The 20,505-nt window shown below is 45.3% G+C and overlaps 3 protein-coding genes across 6 annotated transcripts in view; all 3 read right to left on the bottom strand.

The window, feature by feature from the left end:
* The window catches only part of LOC130380543 (inositol polyphosphate 5-phosphatase K), an 8,240-nt gene extending 3,178 nt beyond the window's left edge, over nucleotides 1-5,062 (bottom strand). The window contains exons 1-8 of the mRNA XM_056587782.1: nucleotides 4,657-5,062; nucleotides 4,515-4,590; nucleotides 3,950-4,057; nucleotides 3,596-3,704; nucleotides 3,345-3,461; nucleotides 948-1,123; nucleotides 223-334; nucleotides 1-90 (exon numbers count right to left, since the gene is read on the bottom strand). The exon at nucleotides 1-90 is cut by the window's left edge and continues 20 nt beyond it. Of these exons, the coding sequence (XP_056443757.1) occupies nucleotides 1-90; nucleotides 223-334; nucleotides 948-1,123; nucleotides 3,345-3,461; nucleotides 3,596-3,704; nucleotides 3,950-4,057; nucleotides 4,515-4,590; nucleotides 4,657-5,062 (1,194 nt within the window). The remainder of the gene's footprint in view (nucleotides 91-222; nucleotides 335-947; nucleotides 1,124-3,344; nucleotides 3,462-3,595; nucleotides 3,705-3,949; nucleotides 4,058-4,514; nucleotides 4,591-4,656) is intronic.
* Nucleotides 5,063-7,174: 2,112 nt separating this feature from the next.
* Nucleotides 7,175-11,461, bottom strand: smtna (smoothelin a). The gene is made up of 8 exons (XM_056588310.1): nucleotides 11,332-11,461; nucleotides 10,676-10,781; nucleotides 10,152-10,227; nucleotides 9,811-9,879; nucleotides 9,608-9,671; nucleotides 9,138-9,240; nucleotides 8,773-8,924; nucleotides 7,175-8,209 (listed from the first exon to the last, which is right to left on the bottom strand). Exons 2-8 carry the CDS (start codon nucleotides 10,760-10,762, stop codon nucleotides 8,062-8,064), a joined length of 699 nt encoding a protein of 232 aa, XP_056444285.1. The 5' UTR covers nucleotides 10,763-10,781; nucleotides 11,332-11,461; the 3' UTR covers nucleotides 7,175-8,061.
* A 1,584-nt stretch (nucleotides 11,462-13,045) lies between these two features.
* Nucleotides 13,046-20,480, bottom strand: slc35e4 (solute carrier family 35 member E4). Of its 4 annotated transcripts, none has more exons than XM_056588309.1 (3): nucleotides 20,380-20,480; nucleotides 18,386-18,999; nucleotides 13,046-16,519 (listed from the first exon to the last, which is right to left on the bottom strand). In XM_056588309.1, the coding sequence occupies exons 2-3, from the start codon at nucleotides 18,978-18,980 to the stop codon at nucleotides 15,948-15,950; spliced, it is 1,167 nt and encodes a 388-aa protein (XP_056444284.1). In that variant the 5' UTR covers nucleotides 18,981-18,999; nucleotides 20,380-20,480; the 3' UTR covers nucleotides 13,046-15,947. The 4 variants fall into 4 exon arrangements, with proteins under 4 accessions (XP_056444284.1, XP_056444283.1, XP_056444282.1 ...); XM_056588308.1 differs by lacking the exon at nucleotides 20,380-20,480 and adding an exon at nucleotides 19,893-20,361; XM_056588307.1 differs by lacking the exon at nucleotides 20,380-20,480 and adding an exon at nucleotides 19,845-19,905.
* Nucleotides 20,481-20,505: the final 25 nt, after the last annotated feature.

Below are 20,505 nucleotides of genomic sequence, written 5' to 3'. Positions count from 1 at the left end.
GCCCACATCAAACTTGTACGTAGGGGGAAAGTTGAGCGGGCCCTCCGTGAAGCCGTCCAAGATTAGTGCTGTGTTTTTAGCCATATTAAGCTGTTGAAGACACGTCATTCATCATCAGAGCGACCAGAGCGATATGGGAATATGCGTACATTTAGCGTCTCAGCACCCAAGAGAACGTCTTACAGAAGGCCTATCAATACAGAGATGAAGGAGCTGCCTCACCTGGTCCCTCTCCCACAGCAGAGGCAGTTTATGGCTGTCGACGGCACACTTCACCACATGGATGTCATAGTCCTCGATACGGAAGTTCAGGTCCCCAAACCAGAACACCACACTGGCAAGAGAGTGTACAATATTCCATTTACCGTACATTTTTACGTTGACACGATTTAGATTAAAAGGACCCGTGTGTGGGAGGTTGATAATTCATCACAAGCCATTTCAAAGCCAATGTATTTGTGACATCACAAGTGGGTCCACATCCAGATGTGTAATGAGTAGATCACCTACTGCTTGTCCTATCTGGTGAGGCGTGCCGATTGGTAGGCTGGAGTTGCGACCCATACATCTTTCTCCCCAGATGTACGACCCTCCCGACTCCAACTTGTGATATCAAACGTGGACCCTCCGCATTTAAGACCTCACAAGTGGACACTCCGCACTTGTGACCTCACAAGTGGACCCTCCTCACTTGTGACCTCACAAGTGGACCCTCCGCACTTGTGACCTCACAAGTGGACACTCCGCACTTGTGACCTCACAAGTGGACCCTCACCACTTGTGACCTCACAAGTGAACTCTCCACACTTGTGACCTCACAAATGGACAACCCAAAGCGGATGGAATCTCTAAAATGGCTTGTGTGTTGACTGATCAACCCCCTACCCGGTGGTAAAATGCACCAGATGGTAAAATACTGGCCCTTTAAGATAAGAAAAGCAGCTCACTCGTGGTCCAGCACGCCGGTGGCGGTGCCGCCCTCAAACTGCTGCTGCTGCAGAATGCTCTCAAAGTCCTCCATGCGCTGGTCCAGATTCCTCATGTGAGCTGGCAGGTGGCAGTTGAGGAAACAGACGGGGTGACCAAACATGGTCATCCTGGTGCTGACACCGCCTTTATTACCCTTGGTATTCAAAGAGGGGGGAGGAAACAGTGAAAACGTGAGCAACACAACAGATGCCCTGTTACATTTTGTTCTGTTTCCCTGGCTCAGTGAATCAACCAGCTAGTGTGCTAAGTTAGCACCTACATGCACTGCTAACCCGGTAGGTAAAACGCTTGATTAGCTAGTTCCCAGGTTTGACTGCGACATGTAGTGTTATGCTACTAAATCATTCTGTCTCTCTATTAACCAATGATCAACAGTCTTCACTTGCTTGTCCATGATGGCACCTAAGTCCATAAGAATATGTAAACAGAGGATTTCAAAACCCGAACAAGGTTGGAGGGCAGGTATCCATAGAGATATGCTAATGAATACTGAGGCTCTAAAATATAATCTGAAATTAGTCAAAATATGTATTATGTAAATAGAAACCAAATTGTAGGTGGACCACATGCTCTCTTTTCACCACTTAATTGTAATAATTTGCATCAGCCTTTTAAAGAGAGAAACCAGACTCATACAATGAATGCACGGCAGAATGCACGCAGGCACCCGGGTAGAAAGGTAGGTACACAAGGAGGCCATCGTTCGTGCCGAGTTAAATGATTGGCCAGGCTTATTACAGGCCTGTGACAGTCACAGATACAAAATTATTTCCTTTTTTTGGTCTATGCATTTGATTTATTGATCTCAGTTGGGATTTAAAGAGCTTTTAAAGAAATTACAAAATGAAATACAAATAAAAGAATGCATTACCTAACTTTGATATATATCTTTATATTAAACAAATCATAAACACATTTACCCCAAATCTTACCGAATTTACCTTCCGTGGGACTGAAAATAGCTATTTGATAAAGCCTGCCTCATTTTATGCTCCTTTTTTAATGTCAATGTTTAGTCAATGTTCTTCAAAAACTATATATTTTATTTTAATGGGAGAAGCCGACTCTGTTTGAATTCATAGTGAAACGTCTGATCTAGACCAGTGCACCTGTTTCTACCAGAATACTGTGTGTGTGTGTGTGTGTGTGTGTGTGTGTGTGTGTGTGTGTGTGTGTGTGTGTGTGTGTGTGTGTGTGTGTGTGTGTGTGTGTGTGTGTGTGTGTGTGTGTGGTGTGTGTGTGTGCGTGCGTGCGTGCGTGCGTGCGTGCGTGCGTGCGTGCGTGCGTGCGTGCGTGCGTGCGTGTGTATGTCTGTGTGTGTGTGTATGTCTGTGTGTGTGTGTGATTGTGCGTGCGTGTTGGCCAACCAGTGAGACAGACGATCGTGCTGTTGCTGCACTGACCTCAAACAGAAGGAGACTGCACCACGGCCCAGGGTGATGCTGACATTAACATGCAGGGGACGGTCAAACACACACACACATGCACACACATACACACACCTATACAAGCACATACACATGCAAATACACACACACATACACGTACACACACACACCCCTATAAATGCACACACACACACACACACACACACACACACACACACACACACACACACACACACACACACACACACACACACACACACACACACACACACACACACACATCTAATACACTCACACACACCAACAGACACAGACAGACACACACACACACCTCTACACAAACGCACACAGTGTGCCAGTGTCAACAAACCTATCTATTTAAAAAGGGATACTCTGTACTCGTCTCCTTGGTAATGGATCTTTATGTATCAGGGCACTGTGATATATATTCATAAAACGGATAGTTCCGGTCCTTGATTCTGATTCTAAAGTAAAGCAATACTAAACACAACACACAGACACACATCTGTGACTGCATAACCATTCATCATTTGTTTTAATGCCAATCTCAAAGTGTGCTAGCCTGTGTTGCTTGGCAACCATTTTCCTGTCTTGAGGAACTATGTCGCTTGACAGAGGAATGTTTATTTGTTTTCAATAATTGATGCATTTTATATTGATTTTGTGAATTCTTACGAGGTAATCTATCGTAACCATGTCGTGCCTAACAACGCCCCCTAGCTGTTCTAAAGTCACTGTAAACAGCAGACTCTCTGGCTTATTGCTTATATATACTCTATATATACTCTCTCTATGTATATTTATATATTATGTATAGGGAGAGAGAGAGAGAGAGAGAGAGAGAGAGAGAGAGAGAGAGAGAGAGAGAGAGAGAGAGAGAGAGAGAGAGAGAGAGAGAGAATCTATGTATACAGTATATATATATATATATTTAAATATGCGTACCCAGCAGCCACCCAGTCCCGTGCGTGTTTTCTCCGTCTGCACATCTCGTAGGAACGGCAGGTGTGAGAACTTGGAGAAGGCCAGCAGTAGAACCCCTTGCATGCGCTGGGACGCCACCTAGAAATAGAACATAGAACGAGAATACTGTTAGTCGCACAACATCAGTGAAAACAAAAGACCAACAGAAAAACACTTTCGTCACACAATGACACGTTTCCGTCATCATCTGACGACCAAAGCTGCTTACTGACCAACACGTAGCCAAAGGGACCCAGAGTTTCCATGAAGAGCTCGCTCCACTGGTCGGTGAAGAGAGCATCTTTAAGCCGCTTGTTAATCATGGAGTTCACTTCCTGTAACCTGCGGAACACACAGAACACAACACATAATTAGCCTCTTAAAGAGAGAGTCAGGGAGAGAGAGAGAGAGAGAGAGAGAGAGAGAGAGAGAGAGAGAGAGAGAGAGAGAGAGAGAGAGAGAGAGAGAGCTATATATATATATATATATATATATATATATATATATATATATATGTGATTGGGCAAGGGAGTAAAGATGGAAGTAAGGATCTGTCTCCTCTGGTATCGCAGGAATTGCAGGCTCACCCGATGATGAACATGTCTATAGTTCCATCCACCACATCCCGGCCAAAGAGAGAGGTGATGTCGACTGGAGGGACGGCTGAACCCACGTTCCATGTGACTATATGCACCCTATATAGGTGGGAGAGAGAGATGTGACTGTGTACAGCTTATATAGGAGGGAGAGAGAGATTGACTATGTTCACACTATAGAGGAGGGATATAAAGATGTGCCTATGTTCAACCTATAGAGGAGGGAGAAAAGTTCATAGCATAGCATCACATTCTTAGGCAGCTATATGTAGCTATATGACAAAGAAACAACCTCTTCTAATTTCCCAGGTTTGTTTGTGTTCCCAGTTTTAAGTGTTTTATTATCAAATGACCCTTGAACATGGTCTCTACGTGGGCACGGGTCATGTAAACAGAATAGATAATAAAAAAACAGACAAGCAGCAACGAAACCAACAAGTAAATAAACAAATAAATAAACCTTACTTTACGTTTTTTCAACACTAAGAAGGATGATATTATTTCAAAGAAATAATGAATGCAAATGATAATAGTAAACAATAATAAGACTACACACCTGAAGTCATTGGTCTCTCCTGCCGGGGTTGATCCTCCAGGGGTCTTGTTGTCGGGTTGGGGCCCCGGCCCCGGCCCTGATCTGGGGGGAGGCAGGGTGGGGGGGCTTGGCTGGTGGTTGGAGGCACAGGTTTGGGGGCTACGGGGGCTGTGGGGGCTGTGTTGAGTCCGTGAGGGCTCGCTGGTGGGGGATGAGGAGAGGCATCTGGCCCCCTGGGGCACCGTGATGCAGAGGGGGTTGCAGGGGTCCTTCTCCCGGGAGCGGACTTCGGGCCCCCGGCACGGCTTCACCTTGGCCCCCAGGGTGGTGGGTCTCGGCCGGCTGATGCTCGCGAGCGGCACCGGCGTCCAGGCGGGCCCGGGGTCGGGGGGCGGTTCTGGGTGTTGACGCGTCCCATAGGTCGACCGCCCCTTGAGGGCCCCTGAGGGCCCGGGGCCCCGTGGCGGGTCGTGGCACACGGTTTTGTGACGTTCATCTGACGGGCGGAAAGGGTGGGGCCCAGAGTCTAGGGGCCCGGCGGGCTCCAGGGTTCCCTGCTTCTGCTGCATGTCCTGCGTCCGCCTGCACTGCACAGAGAGCTCTGTGGAGATAAAGACGGATCAATCACCATATCACATTCAGAAGGTCCTTATGAATATTAATAATGTTAATACTGTTAATTATGTTTATACTCTGTTTAAAAGGCAGCCTGATGGTGATAGGATATCGGGCAGCACTTCAGCTATTCATAGCGTATTTTTCAAAGGTGTGCCACAATTATAAATGATGATGGTGATGGTGATGGTGATGATGATGATGATGATGATGATGATGATGATGATGATGATGATGATGATGTATACATTTCTCGCGGAAAAGGGATCGACTTGGAGGGAAACGGGACCCAGTGAAAGCAGGTACACAGAGTCCATCTTCTGTTGAGCTTCTGAGCGATCCCTCCCCACACAAACACATCCCTTTGAACTTACGTCATCAGGGGTGTCAGTTAGGTGGATCAATGAGCATGTGTACGGCGTCTGGGAGTGATGACATCGAGGGCCTTCAACCTTACACTCACATCAGTCTGTCTGTCTGTCTTTCTGCCTGTCCCTCCATCTGTATCTGACTCTTTCTCTCTCTTTCTTTCTGTCTCTCTCTCTCTCTCTCTCTCTCTCTCTCTCTCTCTCTCTCTCTCTCTCTCTCTGACTGTCTTTGTCTCTTTCTCTTCCTGTTCATCAGTCTGTCTCTCTTATGATAACCCCCCACCCCCCCAGTAAGACTAGTATAGGTGTGCATGGCACAGCCCATGCACCACAACTGCACAGCTGATAATGGATATCAGCTCGTGGGGAGATAAGGGTCACGGAGGGGGGCTGGCTTCAGGCAGCTTCAAAGAGTATAATATCACACACATAAACACAACCTCTCTCGCTCTCTCGCTCTCTCTCTCTCTCTCTCTCTCTCTCTCTCTCTCTCTCTCTCTCTCTCTCTCTCTCTCTCTCTCTCTCTCTCTCTCTCTCTCTCTCTCTCTCTCTCTCTCTCTCTCTCTCTCTCTCTCACACACACACACACACACACACACACACACACACACACACACACACACACACACACACACACACACACACACACACACACACACACACACATACGCAAAGACCACCAGTGACCCACCCCCAACGTAAATAAGACACCTGCTTTACTTATTCATGGCGTGCAGTTGGGTAGATGGCTCGCGCCACGTGACATCACATAGTAGCAACCAGTGAACGGTTTTGCGTTAACGATAAACGACCAATGAATACGGTTGTATTAGCGTTAACTGCGCGCTGTCTCCAGGTGACCTGGCTCCATTAATAATTGAGGATATTGCCGGAGAACATAATAATGATTCTTTGTAGGTGAAATGATAAAGGCTTTGACACCCTGACATGGAACACAACGGAATCCCTGGAGGAATCCGATGGTTTCCGTCCTGCTCTTTTTCCTTAGAGGGTGTGGAAAACACAAAATGTATTTCACTTACCTTCCACGCGTTTCCCAAGGTGAACCGCAAAGTGATACCGACTGAGATTCACGTGTAGCGAAGCATCACTTTCCCCTTGTTGTGTTTTTCCTCGTTTCTCGAAAGGACAAACTGCTGTGGTGGTAGAGACGAGAGAACAAGGTCGAGAAGAGAGAGAGAGGGATGGGGGAGAGAGGGATGGGGGAGAGAGAGATTTCCCTCTCGAGTCAATCACCTCGAAGGACAGATGAACACCGGTACCATGGACAGCGGATCTCTGTCACGTCCTGATAAATCGCATCCCGTAAGGGGTAAGTGTCATGGGAGGAAGAGGAGGAGGATGAAGAGGAGGAGGTAGCGTTTGACTTCTCTAGGTCCATGGAGTAGTAGATGTTTGATATCGGTGGCGTCTGAGTATGGAACGGCTCCTCTCATTTGTCAAAGTGATGAGCCATCACGGAGAGCTTAAAGGGGTAAACGGTGCACTAGTCCGTCTGTGGTAGTCGTGCACCTCCATGCAGTTCCGACCGGTCTGCCATCAGACTACACCTCTCCTCTTCACGAGCCCGCGACAGAAGTGGGACCAGACGGAAAGGTGCACACTCACTGATCGTAGTCCCAAGCATGGGTGTTTTTTTTTTTTCTATAAATAACTATAAGTCTAATCAATGACGCAATAATCCTCGATGCGCGTCAAGAATTAAACGTCAATCTGTCCCCGCACGTGTGCTACAATGCACTCAGTTAATGCATCTCATTGAAAGTCACCAACCACAGAAACAGCCACTATAGGCCCACGCTGGAGATATAGTGGCGGGACTACCGCCTCATACTCACAAAGCCTTGAGTTTAAAATATTATAACAATGTTCTGGAAAAAAAAAGTGATGTAAAACAATATAACAATAAATAAATAATATATAGGTATATATATCCAATATATAAGGCTATTCGTTTATGTCAAACATTTATTTTATAGGGCCTACCGGTGTATCAGTATAGTAGTCCTACAGTCTCTCAACAGACTAGACCAGATCATTATTGATTTTGTAACTACAATCCCATTCAGCTTTGACCCTGTAACCAAGATATGTTTTAATATGATTTTAGACATGTTTTATTAAAGAGGAACAAAAATAATGTCTATAAATTGTAGGCTTTAAAAACAATGTAGACATGCCTTGAAAATCCATTGCCGCCTGCATGCGTTAAATGCAGATCTGTATAATCTCAGCAGAACATGATGTTCCTAAGTACCAGCTGTCCACACACACACACACACACACACACAGACAAGCATTTACTAACACCTACACAAACAAACTGCAAATAGAGCACTCTACAAGGATGTGCAATTATTAAAAAAAACACTTTTATACTTAGTGGTGAAAACACTCCATGAAACCAAAGCTTATCATCATGGTGAGTTCTGTACATTAAGTACAGTGTCGTATTACGTTTGATGTAAGAGTATATCCTGTTTAAAAAAAATTGGTGTAAAAGGAGAATATGTTGCCGTAAAAAAAAGAATAGGTGTAAAAGAAAAATACGAAGATGTTGCCTTCTACGTCCTCTTTTTGGTTTTGACCAGGCCTTTCTCCACCAGACATCGGTAGAACTCTTGGATATATGTGTAGACACACTTCCAATCTGGCTCTGCCATGCGCAGTAAGTCTTCCACATCCAGCAGGGGGGGACAATTTGCCAACTTCCTGCAAACCAATAAAAGGGGGAAGGAGAGTGAGAGAGTGCGAGAGTGAGATTGAAATAGATAGTAAAGAGAAGGGAAGGGAAGAGAAGAGAAGAGAAGAGAAGAGAAGAGAAGAGAAGAGAAGAGAAGAGAAGAGAAGAGAAGAGAAGAGAAGAGAAGAGAAGAGAAGAGAAGAGAAGATAGTAAAGAAAGATAGTGATAGTAAAGAAAAGAGAGGGAGGGTAGCGAGAAAAGTAAAAAGAGGGGTAGAGAGAGTCAGCTATAATTCTAGTTGGTTGAGGAAATGGATGGAAACATTGATATAACAGTCTAGTATATAATGTAATTGCACATGAATAAAGGAATGTATCAATAAAGGAAGTATTTGATGTGCAACAGCGTTATTGAACCACCCCAACCCTAACCCTAAAGCATGGAAGTCGCTCCACGCATCAACCACAAACCAAATCACAGTTGACGGTACATAGTAACATACGTTATGACGTATGAATGAGGCGCTGTCACATCTTGCAAATAAAAACAAAGATGGAGCCGCCAATTCAAACAAGGCCTATGGTAACTCACTCTGCGGTGGTGAACGCCAACTCAAAGTTGTCTCTGCGGTTGTTGGGGTTGAGGGTGGAGTACTCGAAGGCGTCCGGGAAGAAGCGGTGCACTAGTGCGCAGAACGCGATGCCGTCGCTCCAACTGGAAGAGAAGTTCTTGATGGTCACCCCCTGCAGCAAAACACAGCAGAGTTAGTCATGTATTTGTAGAGCCAGCCATCCCAGTTGTACAGTCTCGAAGGCCTTCAAACAGGCCCCCATGATATATACTGTACTGTATATGCTAATCCTGGGCCTCTGAAAAGGGGAAAACTCCCCTAAACCCCGAGGGACCTGACGTAGCAGAAGCAGCTAGGGGAGGGCAGTAGGTGACACAGGGTTTACCTCATATGGCTCCGTTTTGGCGCGACACCAATCCAACAGCATCTGCTTGACATTTTTAGTGTTGGGCGCTGCGGCGGTTGGGCTTCTTACACTGGTGTCTGAGCTGTACAGTAAACACACACAGACACACACACACACACACACACACACAGACACACACACACACACACACACACACACACACACACACACACACACACACACACACACACACACACACACACACACACACACACACACACAGGGGATGCATACAATGTGTGCTTACGGTGACTCTTTAAAAAGGACTTGTATAAGATATACTATATTGTGGATACAATTTCGCTTAAACGATAAAAGTACATACTCAAAGGGTCACGTAAGCATTTTTTAGTGAAGTACAATGCTCATAAACTAAGTGTAGAAGTGCAATGCATTCTGGGACGTCGAAGCAAGGCATCATAGTGGGTGATGGTGTTGTGTTGTCCTACCTGCTGGCTGTCTTGGGGGGCCCGTTAAAGGACATCTGAATGGGTGACACCGGAGTCTTTGGTTCTGTTCGGTCAGGGAGCAAGTCAGGAATTTGCATGTTAGTTTAAATAGTTTATTGATTGATTTCATAGTTTAAATCAATGGAGTCCATTTGTTTGGGACTCTATTGTAAATAAAGAGAGGTTGGGGGGGGTACACTGACTTGGCTGCCCTCTTTGGTTCAGACCCTTCAAGTCCTCCTGTCTGGACCCCCGGTCCTTCTCCCTCTTATCTGAGGTCATGGAGGAAGTCAAACAAGATGCTAACATCAATAAGATACATTGTACCTGTAGTTCCGTTCGAAAGAAAATGTACGTATAAATATATTATATGTAGAAGAATGTAGGGAGCAAGAATAAGGGGGAAATGAGGCAGAGGAAAAGATTCCATCTGTTCACATAATGTGAATGTTGGATTGATGAGGATGAGAGGATAATATAAACAAACATAAATATATTTATATTGGCAGGGGCTGTGAGGGTTATTTGAAGCTGTAGTCTTTACCTCTTTTTGTCTTAAGCAGTTCCCTGAGTGCAGCTCGCAACATTTTCCTCTCCTCAAAATCAACAGCTTTATCCAGCTGGAAGACAGAAATCCACTTTAAACAGGCGCCCGCCTGACATAAAATACTAATTGAGCAGCAAAGAATCCTTGAAACATTAATCATTTTCTAACAAAATTCTCACTTTGGGATTAAAAAACTCTTCAGTGAGAGCCAATTCTGGTCTTTCTAATTACTTCTGTCATCATAACTGTGTACACCATGTACACCGTGTGCAATGGTGACATAAACAACATCGACTCAATTTATGTTATGCTGGTGTCTATGTTAGGTGGACATGACTATCTGACGCAACATTCATGATAGAATGAAATGATTTAAGTACCTAAATAAACCAATGAAATACACATGGGGCCTGATTGAGTCTGTGTGTCTTCATGAACATACGACCCATCAAAGTGTGAATAGCCTTGTGTTAGTAATGCGTTAGCGGTGGTCATTGTCACATCGGCTTGTACTGCCTCACCATTTTATTGAGGACATCTTCATCCTGGATGGCAGCGATGTCCTGGCTGCTTGGAAGATCGGAGGCTACAGCAGCGTCGGCCTCCATGTTCTGCTTGATCAGACAACTGCAGAAACAAAGTTCCAACAATTAAGGGTTTGCTCAAAAAATACTACAAAGCCTACAAATGATTGCAAGAGGAGTCAAAAATGTCTTTCAAATAGTTTCAAGTCGACCAATCTTGTAAGATTAGAAATCTCTCAATTAGTTGGCAAGAATGTATGGAGCAGGAGAATAAGTGGGAAAAACAGGCAAGAACAAGCAACAAGATTGCATCTGCTCACTTAATGAGAATGTAAACTGTTGGAGGGAGTCTAAACCAACGTAAACCATGCAGTGGCGTGTAGGACCCACTGTTATGTTCGTGTTTATTAAAGAGTCCCTCATTGTTTCTCAGCGACAGGCCCCAGTGCAGCAGCAGAGAACTGTCTGGAACAAGTACATATATAGTAGTGTAGCACTGCATGCAGAAGTATGCAATAACAACGTCAGCACTGAGCACCAAAATCAAAAGTTTTCAACACATGAAAAACACATAAACTCAGGATTATGTGGATAGATTTTTAATCTAGTTATGTTCTGTATAAAATGTGAATGTGTGTAAATGCATTGTTTACCTCTATAGACATTCATCAAGTGGAATTTTGGTGTGAAATCGTCAGTGTCCTTCAGAGTGCTGGTAATGTGTGGCAGAGTGCTCCTCCAGCAGCTGTCCTGAAGTCTGTGGTGTTCTGGCTGTTGAGAAGTCCCTGTCCTTCTCTTTATACCGTAGCAGTAGAGAAGCGTTGTGTAGCCCGACCCCCTCCTCACACCCACCCACAACCCAATACTCCATAAAAAGGACACTTGTTCAGATAAGCCACTTTTGCTTGCCCAACTTTGGAATGACTGAGTTGTGTTTTGATTGAGTCTCATGGTTCTCATGTGTTGTGCAACTGGCCATCGCTAGATCTAAATGAGATCCATCAGCCTCTGTCAAAACACGATTTAATAACATCAAAGCGGGGCGAGTGAAAGCAAACGCCTGACAATATCTTTAATAAAGCAATACCAGTAACATTAAAGGTAAACTAAATGATAACTTGTAGTCTATACGAGTTCAATCATGACATCACATCACAATGATCGCCTCCATTTCGGATGTTAAGCATAGGAATTTTATTGGTAGTAATTGTGTTATGTAATTTTTACTAATTTTCTTAATAACTAATTATTTATCATTATGGGGCGACATTTTTGTGTTTGAAACTGTCAAAGGTTGTCACACTTAATGGGCATGTTAACATTTTGATTAGCATAGCTTACAATATATTTATGTTTAATAAGAATTAGTTATAACATAACTGTCATCTATACTGTAGGCCTACATAGACTTTCATCACAAAATGGTAGGAAAAAATAAGTCCCATAATGCGTTCCGATGTACAAGCCCTAAAGGATACACAAACTTCACGACGGGCACATCTTGTAAGACAGAACCAGAAGAACCTCCAAGGTGGCAACCTTTAAACATGGCAATTTACATGCCATAATCTAGCGTTTATATGTATGCTTTGGATGTATTACTTTGAATATCCCCATTAATGTCTCCCTATGATCACATTTTTTACATTCCTTTAAAGGAGTGCTGATTCCTTAGGCACTTCAAGAGTGCAGTCTTCACAAGTGCAGTGTCTGTGAATTCTCAGGAACTGAATGGGTTAAATCATACCAAGGAGAATATGAGCTAACAGCACTGCCTTATTGAGGCAAAGGCTGGAGCGCGGTGTTGAAGGGAGTCAAGATGTCTTTGTATGAACCGATCAGTATATCTCCTACGCATTCTGATTCAGCCAAATCAGCCCTTAACACTCTAAGAGATGCCAGTTAGTGAAATATAGTCTATTAGTCTAGTTATGTTCCAGCAATGCTGAATATTTCGTAGAATCATCTATGTAATGAAGTGTATAAAACCTCTCAAACGGCGCCATCAAGTGGTGAATTTAGGTATAATCTAGGATACTGTGGCATTTAGTTACTTTTCAGATCCTCTCCAGTAAGGAAGACCTGAAGGGATAATGTCTGTGAATTCATATGTCACTTGGTGAGAACGCCACGTTATCAACTGAGGCAACTGGGTACAGTCATGGCTTTTAGAGAAGACACGCATTGTAAATGGGAATTGTGGGAAACATTCATTCCCCATGACGCGCAGATGTGATAAACATCTGTCACAGAGGCTTTTAAGATTGTGTTACTTTTCATGCTCATGAATATTGTTACGCCTCAAAACGTCCCCTAAATAACAGTCTGGTACAATTCAAATTTGAAAGAGACGAGGTGCAAAATTGCCATTGTTTAACTTTTTTATATTTGCGCCAGCCATATTGTAAAATACATAAATATTAAAATAACTATATACACCCACGTTGAAAACTGAAACAATGCGTATCACAGAACATGCGTTGAAGGCTGGATCTCCATAGCTGCTACGGAGGACTTGGCCAAACACAATCGTCATGTACCAAAACACAAGTTGCGAAACCAATTAAAAAAATGACAGGACAATCCAAAACAAGTTAATGAGAGTATCATAACGGTAGCATATCCTTAACTCTATGTGGCCATAAAGTTGCAGTCAGTTGAAATGAGTATTCCTTCTTAAAGAGAGAGACAAAACACTGTTTCAAAGTATTGAAGCAGTGTATACATTCGGTTAAGCTTTGTGTGAGTGGCTGCCCATTGCAGTGTGTTTACTTAACTAAAAGGCAAGGCTTGGCAAGCCTGACATTTGAGGAAATCATTAGTCATTAGAATCTGTACATCATTCAACCTCTAATCGTTGACACTTGATTAAGTAATAATGTATTATTGCATCGGCCATAGCATGTAAAGCTGAGGCATTATTCTAGTTTTCATTGTATATTTCACATGTTATTTTCTTGTATTAAAACCGTTTACTCTTATTATTGTTTTGTTTTTTTAATGGCAACATTGCTCCCAGAATATGCTACAAGGCCCCACTTTACCACCAGGTGAGAGGTTCCTGTGACCTCACAAGCCGTTGCTAAAAGTATCCATTTGTGACATCACATAGTGGGATGCACCAAGACGTGTATTGGACAGGTCAAAGGTCAGGGTTACAGACACTGCACCCTCATTGGCGGACTCTACCAACCAGTCAGGCTGGAGAAGATCAAACCATCATGCATCAGTCGACTCGTGATGTCATAAGTGGATAGGCTTTTAAATGGCTTGTGATGACTCATCTTCCCCATACCTAGTGGGTCACGAGAGTGGCCAGTACTTAATGTGATCTAGTGTGGCTAGGATGCTGGGACATAATGTGAAGGTCACCATCCTGGTATCATGTTTCAACAAGCCATCAGAGCTTCCCTGACATGGAGCCTGCCAGCGCTGTGTCTACTACTAAACCAATTGGAAGGAAGGAAGCTGGCACATCGGCCAATGAGACAACCAGGACTCTCTGTTCAGTGGGGAACTAGACCTCTGTGTCATAATGAATACAGTGGATATTAAACGTCAAAACTCACTCATCGGTTTGACATCTAGTGGCTGAAAAAAGATCATACCATCAGCTTTTATACGGCACCCCCTACCAGAAAAGGCAGAAATATCATCTGAAAAGTGACAAAAACATCGGCAATATTATTTAAGCTCCTTATAGATGCCTTAGCATCCTGGATCCTGTTGTATAATCTTTACACTAGCCCTGTGTGAAACATATGTGCTATTTGACCTGTGACCAACCTTAATCAAGCAGAATAGACAGATCTTCAGTAATAAAAGTTAAAGCATGAGCTTCAATAATCTTAATCTTTAAACATTATTCTTTTAATTATACTGCATGTTTTAGATAGGTTGCAGGTTCAATTTGATTAGCTTATATATCCTGTGATTTTTATGGCCAGATCATCATAAATAACATTATTTTTCTTCAAATAAACAAAAATGCATTGTATGCATCAAAATTTAGAACGTGAACAAAAACAGTCTCACGTTCATGTCTCATCTTCAGCGACAGCACAGACCAAGGACAACATTTAGACTATAGACTACTAGAAGAGGCACCTGCAGTTAAGAAAAACCAACAAGCTGGGCTCTCATTGGTTAGATCCTCAGAAGCATTCGCAAGCTCCGCCTCCCTTGTCTTCTTTTCCACAGGGAGGAGAGCAGGGAAATGGAGTTGGGACTCCTTAGAGTGTTACGGTCTAATAATAAAAGATAATAAGCCACTGTGGGAAAAGGTCACTAATTGGAGTCATATTTGAAAAGGTTTTTAAGCCGTGAAACTTAACTAGTCTGCATTAAGAGGGGAGCTGTGCTGAGCTGTTCTGTGGCCTCTGAGCTGCAGCAGAGCAAATCACGTGTTACTCCCGGCACCAGAAGAGACGCCCTGGCCACACATCAACAATGTCTTGTACCTCGTCTTGTAAATTACGCAAATGATGCATTTGTGTAGTCTCACACACTATTGCAATGTACTATTGCAATTGCAATAGTACATTGGTTACCTAGTCTGCCCGGCCTTTGAACCAGCTTAACACACACACACACACACACACACACACACACACACACACACACACACACACACACACACACACACACACACACACACACACACACACACACACACACACACACACACACACACACGTCTGAAATGAACAGTACCTTGAATACAGTACTTTAAAATAGAGGGGCCCATTTTGTTGTTCAGGCAAAGCTCTAACTGTCCCTCACTTCAGGATCCGTCTGTCCCTGACATGCAGCTCTGTCCATCCCTGACGTGTAGATGTGTCTATCCCTCAGGTGTAGACCCATAGAAGTGGACGAATAGAGTCGTTCATCCACGTTCACAGTGCGGTAAGTATAACAGATCTCATCATGAGGTACCAAACAGTTCAGTGTGCTACGCGGGCATCAGAGCATTCTGAAGGACCCCGGACAAACCATCTCCACCCACACCAACCCCCTTCTTTGCGGTTTCTCGTGATTTGCCACCATTGCAGAAAATAAATACATTGGCACAGTGTAAAGTAAACCAAAACAAAAATCTGATCCTTAAAATATTAAAAACCAAATAAAAAAACCAAACATGGTTTTGTCGTCATCAGCATGAATGGCCTCCTGAGAACCCGATCCCTCTCCTTGTCCTCTAGATCCAGACCACCCACTGAGGTAGCCACCAATAGCCCGCTTCAATCCGTCATCTCCCTCCCCCTCCCCTTCAGTCCATCTTGTCCCGCTCTGTCCTCAGAGATAACCTCTCCGTGTTGTGGTTCGCCGCAGTCAGCCCAGACGCTCCAGAAGAAGCTCCATCCTCCTCCTCCTCCTCCCCATCCCCATCCGTGTCTTCACACCGACCCCCCGCCCTCGCCCTCGCCGTGGCCTTGGCGGCGCTACGTGCGTCCATGTAGTCGCCGAGGAACTCCGAGTTCTGGTAGATGAGCATGCCGCTTAACGTGAGCGCCACACCGGCGTAGCTCAGCGCCGTGAGCTCGCTGCCGAACAGCAGCTGGGAGAGCAGCAGGTTGCCCACCACGCTGAGGTTGCCCAGGATGTGCAGGGTGACGGCCGAGGTGAGGGCGATCACGCTGCTGCTGGCCAGGTTGTACAGCACCGAGCCCAGGCAGCTGAGCACGATGAAGAGCCACAGGTGGCCGTCGTAGTGCCGCGGCCACTCCAGCAGCGACCAGTTCTCCAGCGCCAGCGCCGCCACCGTCAGGATGCAGAAGCTGGGGATGGCCATCAGGTAAAGCAGGAACACCGAGTTGATCTTCTCCTCCTGCAGCAGGATGCCTGCGGAACAGAGGAACCACGACACACACACACACACACACACACACACACACAGCGCTGAATACCGAGGGGCGGGGCACCTCAGTGCTCGAGAGATGAGAGGAATGCAATTGCAATAGTACATTGGTTACCTAGTCTGCCTGGCCTTTGAACCAGCTTAACAGGCTTGCGAGTGACACACACACACACACACACACACACACACACACACACACACACACACACACACACACACACACACACACACACACACACACACCTCGCTCTCTCTATGTCAGTGTGTTTCCCATAGACCAGGTAGCCATGTGGGTAGGACGTGGACTGCAGACGGGGGGGAGATTAGACATGGGACACCTGACGGGGACGGGGGGGGGGGGGGTATGACATGGAGTCCTGCCGGGGGGGGGCGTCACGCATTGGCTCATTCGCGCACAAAATACATTTCAAAGTGGACCGGCCCACTTCCTAATCTTCACGATCTGCAGTCCCTGCTGCTATAACCGCATTTCACATTAATCGCAAATATCCTGCTGCTACGGGTTTTCCTTTGTAGGCGTGTTGAGAGGAGGCGCGGGCGAATTTGCTGTCAGTGCGTGCGCAGTGATAAGCGGGTTTAACCAATAAGTGGTACCCACGCACCATTGGCATGTATGCACGCTTGTCTCTGTGTGCGTGTGTGAACGAGAATGACAGGGAGAAAGAGTGCTATGCGGAGATGAATGAACGGAACGATATTTATATTTCAAAATCGCGTAAAAAATAAAATAAAAGAAAAACAGGATCAATTTGTGGCGCTCGGTGTTCATTCGGTGGCGCTTCGCCACACATTGGTCTATGTATGGGTAACACTGCACTTCCCACTGAAGGGCATGCCAGTCATTTATCCTGGCGGTATGCCAGTATTATGCCAGCTGTTGGCCTGAGTAACGGGATGTGTGACTCAGTGAAGCCAAGACTGTCAAGCCCAGAGGTAAACATCACAGAGGGACACCACAATGACAACACTAGTTTCGCAGAGACGGAAAGAGAGATGAAACTAGAAACATGACCGCACCCTACGCAGGGTCAGGTTGGTTTGTTCCTTCAGGATAAACAAAAACATTGAAAGTCATGAATTGAGGTGAAATGATAAGGTGCAACAACGGTAACGTTTGACTTTACCATGGGATTCATATAGCCTGGATGATTTATGACAGCCCAAAGAAGGGTCAGGGACTGAGCTGTGATGAACGGGAAAAACACATTGTTCCACTGACTGCAGAACGACACCAGAATTCTGATTCAGTCATGTAGGACTACGGCATTCAATATTTCTTCTGACATTATGAACTACATCATGCGCATTTAATGGTTCATTGCCTGAACAAATTGTCATCACAAAACCATGCTTGTCTGGGCGCAGCAACTTAACGGAATGATCTTAGGGGGGCCGTTACGTAACTAACCCACATGACAGCAACTCACACAGAGAACATCTGTCTACAACTAGCGGCACATGACTTTACAATGTTAGCGGGAGGGTGTGGGGAAATGATTGGTTGGGAAAACACTAAAAGTATTCCCCAGACACAACGCCCTCCGGGTGTGTACAAGACTGAAGGCAAACTGTAAACGTGTAAACTTTTCCAGACCTTCAAATTACAAGTGTGAGCCACCACTTAAATTAGGGTACGCGGTTGGAAAGAAGTTATTTCCATTTTTACGACGCACGGCGATGAAATGTATTTTCCGCTTAATGTCTTTAGGGTTTACACGTATTCTACTCCATAATGGCGCCAACGAACTTAAATCAAATAATAAACCCAATGACACTGACAAACCAAACCTAAACCTAACCTAAACCAAACGAGTCTAGAAAATACTTACTTTGCTGAATAGACTTGACGCCCCTCAACATAGTGGCGGCAAACACGAAGAAGCAGCCGGTCTGGTCGAACTGCACCTCGCCCATGATGCTGAATGAGGCTCCGAGGCAGATGGGCATCATTGCGGTGTACTTGAGGATGTGGTGCTGCTTGCCCAGGATCAGCGTGGAGATGGCCAGGGTGAAGAGCGGCGTGGTGGTGTAGATCATTTGGGCGAAGGACAGCTGCACGTAGTTCAGGCCCATGTTGCCGAAGGCGATGCTAGCGCAGAACGTCAGGCTCAGCAGGAACACCTTGCAGCGGGCGCTGTGCGACAGGTTCGGCTCTCCTCCGGAGCCTTTGTGTCGGAACGTCCGCAGCTTGATCAGCCCATAGTCCACCACGATGGCTGTCAGCATGTGCAGGGCGGATAGCAGCAGCGGGTACCTGAAGTTGTACACAGCGAATATCCATTTGTTGAGACTGGAGATGGTGGTTCCTGTGACGAGCCAGACAATGACAGCCGACAGTAGATGAAGCATCTCTGAGATTGGTCTCCTGCCTCTGGGTTCCCGCTGGGTGACCTCGCTTCTGGAGAAGCCATCGTCACTAATCATGTTCGTATCATTCTCGTCTCTGTAAAAAAGAACAACACGTGTTCACATCGCAACGAAACAACAAACAGGCGTTCGATATTTTTCTTTCTCTGGAGTGGAGGGACAGACTGCGTTTCTCCGATGCGGGCTGATATGAGTCGCCCGGGTGTTGTGTTTTCTTTCACTGCACAAGTAAACCTGTATTCCATACCACCTAAAGCCACGCGCTTGTATTTTGCTTCTGATCCCTGTTGTGTAAGAGGTACCAACCCATAACCTAACTCACCCCACCCATACCAATCGCAATCCCGGATGCTACACCGGGAAGCCTGGCGAAAGGGTGGTTTCCCCTCATTGGTTGACCGGGAGGTGGGACCGGCCTCCTCTCCACATCGAGAAGCGATGATTGGTTGCTCTCTTGAAACAACGAAATTTGACAAAATAAAGAAATACATACATGGACCATACGGTCGTGTTCATGAAGATGCCAGACTAGCACCCCTTCGTTTTTAGAGGAACACTTTGTCCGGACAATCTGTACTACACTGCGTTTAACCGCTAGACGCCAGTCCTCGCGTGCAACATGTGTGATTTAAATAGCAGATGACGTCATGCCATCATCGCGCGGTGTCTATGAACCACAAACCCAGTACGGACTAGTATAAACAAAAACATTAATAATCAGGCGCGCACATTGCCGCACACACCACATAAAAGGGCCAACGCTCATATATACCAATATACATTTGATGTAGCCTATTATTAACCGCGACAACATTATGTCAGAATTGTTCCGTAGCCAGCCTGGCGAGTGGTGCCTGACTGTCACTTGACACTGGTATCTGAAAATTGTGGCCTCGACTTGTGTTGTTATGCTACTATCACCTTAGCCTCCTAGCACAGCCTTGTGTTACTAGCTAGCCTCCTGCTCACCTCGTCCCAGGCGTTCTCGTCTCACGACGGGACACCTGGAACCGGATGCTTCGACTGAGCGTTATCTGAGGGAGGGCGGGTCTTCAGGTAACTGGGTTTAGCGGCAAGAGAGATGGAAGGACTTGGTTTACGTTACATGTTTGGGATATTGCTCAGTCAAATTCCAATTCGTCCAAATCTCCATATTCATTCTCTCTGTTGTGTGCTTATTCCTCTGACCCGGGGCATTTTAAAGGGGCTTACACAACACATAGGAAGTATGAGAACGGAAATTGCGTTGCGGTAAACCCGGATAACAGTTCCATGCAGGATCCTCTCAGCCTAGCTACCGACGCTAGCTACACCGGAGCCATGAGAATCACATCAGGTTAACATTAAACGGCAACCTCAGCATATAGCTTTCCGTCCGACATTAAAGATCGAGTCTGTCTTCCTGTAACTACATTAAAGCAAAAATGTCCCGGGGTTTTGTTGTCGGTTACTTTACCTATGAGTAACTTGGTGTTGACAGCATCCCAGCAGCAGTATCCTCCCGTCGGTCGGGTAGTGTGTGTCTGTGTGTGTATTTTTTGTATGTGTGTGTTTGCGTTTAATGACTCATTTAACACTGCAG

This window comes from Gadus chalcogrammus, chromosome 4, assembly GCF_026213295.1.
Source record: "Gadus chalcogrammus isolate NIFS_2021 chromosome 4, NIFS_Gcha_1.0, whole genome shotgun sequence".
In the NCBI taxonomy this organism is placed as follows: Eukaryota; Metazoa; Chordata; class Actinopteri; order Gadiformes; family Gadidae; genus Gadus; species Gadus chalcogrammus.
Note: the sequence above shows the minus strand (reverse complement) of the source record. Positions and strands in the feature narration are given on the sequence as shown.